This window comes from Colossoma macropomum, unplaced genomic scaffold, assembly GCF_904425465.1.
Source record: "Colossoma macropomum unplaced genomic scaffold, Colossoma_macropomum, whole genome shotgun sequence".
Lineage (NCBI taxonomy): Eukaryota > Metazoa > Chordata > Actinopteri > Characiformes > Serrasalmidae > Colossoma > Colossoma macropomum.
This window is the reverse complement of record NW_023494797.1, coordinates 10,716,465-10,723,471: the sequence shown is the minus strand read 5'-3', so window position 1 is coordinate 10,723,471 and position 7,007 is coordinate 10,716,465. Positions and strand designations below refer to the sequence as shown.

The window sequence follows — 7,007 nt, the reverse complement described above, 5'->3', positions numbered from 1 at the left end:
AATGCTGCTCAGTCTCCATCTGTACTGTTTTATCTTGTTTTTATTTAATATGTATTGTTTTACATACGTGATTCGATTCTTTTTTGGATTTGATTGTGAAGTGTTTTGAGCTGCATTTTTTGCGTGAAAGGTACTATATAAATAAATCTATTATTATTAATATTATTATTAATATTATTATTATTATTTAATGCAGTTTAGCTTAGTTTTGTGTTATCTTGGGGACATTTGGTGCCTATAATGATGTAAATACAAGATGCTGAAAGCTTGTATGTTGGGTTTGTTTTCATAGATAGACAACAGGCAGAGAGATAGACAGATATTTGCATATGACAGTAGAGTGATGGATGAATGGATGGATGGATGGATAGATGGATGGACTGATGGATGGATGGATAAATTCTTTATTGTTCTCTAAGCAACAGTAAAAGCAAAAAGTATTTTTCACACGTGCTCCTTTAAGCCACTAAAGTATGCATGAAATTCACTTTTCACACCAGTGTGTAATAGTTTGAATACATTTTATTTTTATTATAAGTACAGATCAGTAGTTACAAAACAAAGCATCTGCCATGAGGGTACAGCAAACAAATAAAATTGTACAGCTCACAAGACAGTTCAGAGTTGTGGAATGCTCAAATAGTTCAGTTCAGTAAGACCCAGATTGATACACGCTGTGGTTTAGTTCCAGCTCGGTAGTACCACACTGTGGGATCTCTGATTGGTCAATATTTGCCCAATCCCAATGATCACTGAACCTCTCGTTTATAAATATCCAATCATCTTAAACATCCTTTATTGTTTCCTCCACTTGTTATACACTAGACACCTTTTATTTTCCAAACTTCAACTTTATGGAGTAAAGACTGCAAAAACTAATAAAGATTTTTGCACTGATATTTAGCTAAGAAACAAAGACACCATACTGATATCTGAATGGACTTGATTTGTTCTCTCCGCTTTGCCACTTTCATAATGTCTATACATGGTTATTTTGTGGTGAAAATACATTTGTATTTTTTTTTATTTGTTTTTTATTATTTTTTATTTGTTTTTTTTTCTCCTCAAAGCAACATGGAACTTGAGATGACCGTCACTGATGAGATCAGTCTGCCTGAAGGGACCTTGAGGTCCGCAGAGTCCACAAAGTAACGGAGAGAAACATTTCACAATGTCAAGGGACGCACAAACACACACACATACACACCTTCATTTTAGTTTAGTTAGCTGTGTACCGTATAGACTGGATTTTTAGATACTATCACAGTGCAAAATACGTGTGGGGGGAAAAAAGTCAATAGCCTCTCTATGCTTGCAAGAGGCATGGTTATATACTGTATGGGCATATGCTTGCAGCAACATGAGAAGATTGTCAGTCTCTTTTTTTAATGTTATCTTTACTTTACAATGTCGAAGGCAAAAAGTACAGTACTAGAAAAGAAAAATCCAATCTAAGGCCTACAATCTAAAACAGCTAGCTTTGTAGATGCAACAACGCATGACTGTATCTAAGGCTAGACAATATTTGTGTTTCTTGCTTATGTTTCTTTTTTTTAATCATTTTTAACAAGTAAATACATCAAACCATTTCAGTAGTCAGTAACACTCTGCAACATTGATTGGTGGCAGTATATTACAAATAGATTCTCAACACCTCCTTGAAGGAAGAAGGACTGAGATGAAAGTTTTGCGTTCTTTTCCAAAGTTCAAGGTTCACAATGTTTTTTTTTTGTTTTGTTTTTGTTTTTTTTTGCCAACTAGACCTGTTCTTCACCACAGTTGGGTTTTTGAGAACTTCTCAGCCTGTTTAGTGCTACAGTTCACTCCTGTTTCCCAGAGATCAGCTATGAACGCGTGTCCCGGATATGTTTAAGAACACAGAAAAGAAAAAAAAGGATAAAAACGTGGCTAGAAGCTCATGTAGCCAAGTCGTGGAGAAAACACCACAGTCCACCATTGCTTCCCTTTTTTTGTCTGGGGCTACCATGTGTCCATACAGCGTCATTTTCCCGTCTCCGGAAAGCACTGCATCGGCACACATTGCGGCACTGGCTGCATCGAAGAAGATGGTTTCGTGAGGAACTCTGCTGCACGTGTGCTTGGTCTCCACATCCATTTGAAGACTGGTCCAAAAGCTTGGAGATATGGTCCACGTAGGACTGTCAAGGGAGTCACATTCATGTCACGTTGTTTCATTGGGCAGTGTGAAAGGTGGAGAATTCCGTGAGAATTCCAAAAGAAAAGCTGAAAGTCCGCTTAGTTTTCCGATCTCCAGCCTGAAACTGTCTGGAAACTGTTTCTGGGTGTCGTTTTGGTTCGAGGAATGTGTTGCTCTAAGGAATAAAGTTTCTGTACAATCTGAAGCGAAAGAAACAATAAAAAAAAAGAAAAGAAAAACACAGAAGATATATCAGCTACACACTGTAGAACTGAACGGACATAAAAACACAGGAACCAAAGTCACTTTATCCTTGTTTTCACCCTGCTTCGCTTCATTCCCCTCAAGGCATCTTGCACAGGGAGCGTTAAGCCACATTCTGCATAACTTCATCTCTTTATCCTTCTGAAACTTCAGAGTTATATATATATAACACATAGAGTTGTATATATATAACACATTGTCTGTCATCTGTCATTGTCAACATCATCATCATCTTCTTCATGGTCCTCCTCCTCTTCGTCATCAACATCATCCCCCTTCTCTTGCTCTTGCGTCCAGTTGTTGAGTGAGTCCAGCCTGAGGGTGGAGGGGTGTGGGGGGGTTAGTCTCTGATTAGCGAGGCGTCCTGCATCTCAGAGTCAGTTAGGTTAGGCTCGGAGGCAAGAGCAGGGCCAAACCTTCTGGAAGCTTCCTCCTCCGCCCACAGATGAACTATGGTTGAAAGAACAAACGCAGATTAACACCAACGCCCGCTCTCTCGCACTCGCACAATGATACACTTACACAAGCTGACTGAGAATGCTTAGACACTTAACACGAGCACTGAAACAAAGGACAACAGAACATTCCAAATCTACTGTCGCTGCTTTGCTTTATTTGGCACTGAAGATTTTGGTAACACTAAAGTACAATTTCCTAGACCCAGATTAAGGCTAATCCTAGACTAAAAAGAATGTCCAATGGTGACTCACCACTGGCACTTCAGTTTAGTCAAAGAAAAGGCTGATGTCCAGGCACTAAATGTTCAGGCACAAAAGGCCAATTTTGTAGATTTTACCATTTTTATTATTTATGCTTGTTTATCTGTTTATTATTCACACCATGAAAAAATCAGCTGCACTTTACATTTAGTTTCATTATAAATGGACCAATAGAAAAGGTCTAAATTTACTTGGAACAAAATCTGTTCACATTAACATACATTACATTTAAGAAGAAAATGACTATTTATGAAATATAAGATTTTGTTACGATGAGGTTTTTAGTCTGTACTGACATTGACAGTCAAAGGTCCAATTAACAAATGCACAATGGACCTCAGTCACCAATATCTTCCCAAGCTTTTTCTTAAATTTGTTCTTGAGAAAGGTCCTGAGAAAAGGTTTACGTAAAATGAATGTCGTGTTCTTAAACCGCATAATTGTTCACACCTTTGTGTTGTTGAGTGCACATAGATTCTGTTCTTACCTAAGAACAAATCCCAAACAAGAAAACATGGGTGAATCTTTGTAAAAACTGTGTTAATGGGTTTTTAAAAAAAAACTCTTCTTAAGAACTGTTGGTGAATGAGGCCCAATGCTTTCTATTGCTGCAGCTTCACATCCTTAACCTGTCAACTGCAGCAACTGCTGATGACATTTGTAGTAACTGCAAATGATGTTCACCAATTGTCATAAAGATTCATGTGTGCCAAACAGATGCATTACTTAAGTGTTACCAAAATGTACATACACACTGATGACAATGGAGAAACATTGGTCGTGACTGTAATGGCACAAGACAAACACAAATCCATCATCATGACACTGCAAAGTCACAATGAATTATTAAGTGTCTTCCTACGGCTCATGTTACGGCTAATGTGGATCGGAATGCACCGGCTGATTCAGAATAAGGCCCATATTACCAATCGCAGTACAAGATATAGGTTAGGTCTTAGAGAGATCATCACAATTGCAGTGCCAATCTGATGTTAGGTTTAAATCAATGAGTATATATATGTACATTAAGCCCAGGTAATAAACATATTTGATGCAAGATTGTGCAATTTACATGAAGGTTATTAGAATATGACTTCTTCTCCAAGCAAGTTTGTGTGTCGGCTAAACAGAATGAGTTGCAAAAGACTGCAGAGGCATGCAGCTATTTGCTGAAGTTGGACTTGCAGTGAAATGCTTACCGTTTCTCTAATTATTCTCTACTGCAGTGAGAAGTGAGTAATACGAGCTGCTTCATTCTCCGTACAAGCCCGGAGAAAAAAAAAACGATTTGGCAATAAAACCTACACAGTGCATTTCCACGTCATGTTCTTTTAAAACGCCTCCATGAAAATGACAAAATAAAATTAAAACACGCGTTTTGTTTGAGAGGGGGAGGAGGAGGTGGGGGGAGAGGGGGCCTCGCGGAAGAAGCGTCATGGAAATGAAACGAGGAGTCGCTCCTCAGCTTAATAACGGAGTAACACATCGCCATTTAGACGGCGCCTAAAAGCAATAACGCTGACACCTCCTCACTTTGCATTATGTACACAGTCGTACCGTCACTGGCAAAGATCAAGATGTATATTTCTTAAATAGGCGCAGTTTTGAGGCTTTAGAAACTGCTGATGGAGATTAAGCAAAGAATTAAAGCATTTCCCCATCCGCGCGCGCTAATGTCAAGAGACGTGGCGATGTGAAAGGCTCGCTAACAACCGGAACACCAGTGATTAATGGCACTATTTCACACTTGAAACACCCTTTGCGCGGATTCACAAACAACATTTAAACGATCTTTTTCTGTGAAGCCACTTCTGAAGACACTAATAGCCTACTGCTGCCCTAATCTCTGAGAAATAGCCTAAAACTTCGGCTCGTCACTGAAAGAAAGGGCTCTTTCTGTGATAACCCCCCAGCTGCAAGACAACGCTCCGGCCACTAGATGGTGCTAAGAGACCCCGTATGAGTCGAGAGCTCAAGTTCACGCCGACAATGGCCTCACGGTGTTCAATGTCATCTCCCTCCAACCTGCAGATATTTCATGTAAACGTTGAGACTGAGTGCTTGTTATGTTTCTTGAGAATGTGAGGCGATTGGCAGTGCTTAAAAGGATAGGCTGCGGTCATGCTTTTACAGCTGTCTCAACGCATTTGCTGTAGTCCGAGAGGAAATGAAGATAATCATAACCATAATGATAATAAATCGTGTTCGCCAGCTTTCTTTCTTTTTTTATTTTTTTTATTTATTTTTTCTTTTTTTTTATTTTAACGCCAGTTCTCCCAAGGGCGCCTGCTCTTTGTGACTTCCCTTTAAAGAAAGTTCCAGTAATGAGTTACAGATTACGCCCCATATTTGATTTTCACTCTTCATTAACTAAGCCACCTGGAATGTTATTATTTAAGGACGCCATTCCTTCTCCCCAAACAACTGCCACTGCGAGCTGGAGACTTAACACATCAACTTTATAGTTCCTCTCGAGTCATTATGGGAAAGATTTTCTGAGTTGGTGGTTGATTTCTCTTCTCATTGGAAGACCTGTCTTTAAGAAACAGGTACATTTTGTGTGCAGTAAAAGCTTTTAGCCTAGCGCACTGCTATGTTGTGTATGTTGTGCTTGCTTTTGTGAATCTGTAACTTCGTCCATGTGTTTTCAGCGAAAAGATTACATCTAAATCCATTCCAGTGTGTAAAAGGTCAGAAAAGAAAGCACAAACTCTGACTTTAAGCTTGGGCCCCTTCTCTTACAGTCTCAGAGTTCAATGGAGAGCAAGCAGTCTAGCGCCCTCTACTGTTTCTTTCTCTTATCACACCTTGGGTGCACACAAGGCAGAGCGGGGGCCCTGGAAAGTAATACAAGACATATGGTAAGAGGACTCATAGCTCCAGGATCCATCTTATGTTAATACATGTGTCATGCTTAACAGAATGGCTAAATGAAGAGGCGGACAGAACAATAGCCCAGCACAAGGCTGGGAGCAAGCTCTGTTAACAAGGGCCAGGCCGCTCAGGGAACTGTCCCTGCTGTCTCGGCTCGAAGACCTGACATTTCACAACTGCCTCTTCTTATCAGTGCACCACACAACTAAGGCAAAGGAAAAAAAATTAAAAAGTGCTCTAAGGCCGCACGTAACCCTGCTTTATGCGCTGGGTGCTAAATAATTCTGTCTTTTTAATACATAATCAATTTTAGTGTATATCTAGCTTTGTCACAGTGGCACATTAATTTAGGAGTTTAGGAGCTCATTTTCAGATATCATTTTTAACCTAAGAGGAAAAGGAGAGGTAATTCTGTAATTATAGCCACACTCTTTTAAAAAAAAACCTCATAAAACCCTGAAATAGTAAAAACGTTCTTAACTTTTAATGAGGCAAGATTTTATTCAAATCATTTTGGAGCATTTCTATTGGTGTGTTTGTCATGAAGTGTTCTCACAATGTAAAGAGAAGCAATGATTTAAAAAAAAGGGAACATATTTTGGGTTTTGATAAGACGGTAATGATTTACAGTACTGTGTAAAAGTCAGAGACCACCTTTCAATTATTTAATTTCCAGTCAAAACAGCCATTAAGCTGAAAATGCAACCAACTTCTAAGACAAAACTTTGGAGGTAGAAAAAAACCCAAAGATTTCTTTGCAAAACTGAAATAAAGGCAAATAAAGGATGCAATAAAGGCAAATATTGAAACAAATGATATTATATTTAGTTGTTGAAGCTTCTGTGTAATTTTCTGTTAAATACATGTTTTCTGCTTTTTCCTTACGCTGACAAAGTAATATGTACTTAACAGCCGTTTTGACTCAAACTTAAATAAATAAATGAAGGGTGGTCTCTGACTTTTGCACAGTACTGTATGGAATGAATATGGAT

At 38.8% G+C, this 7,007-nt stretch overlaps 1 protein-coding gene across 3 annotated transcripts in view; it reads right to left on the bottom strand.

The window, feature by feature from the left end:
* Positions 1-507: 507 nt before the first annotated feature.
* znf536 (zinc finger protein 536) overlaps positions 508-7,007 on the bottom strand; it is a 233,030-nt gene continuing 226,530 nt past the window's right edge. For all 3 annotated transcript variants that reach the window (XM_036584278.1, XM_036584279.1, XM_036584280.1), the window contains one exon: positions 508-2,872. In XM_036584278.1, coding sequence (XP_036440171.1) covers positions 2,763-2,872 — 110 coding nt within the window. In that variant the 3' untranslated portion in view covers positions 508-2,762. The remainder of the gene's footprint in view (positions 2,873-7,007) is intronic.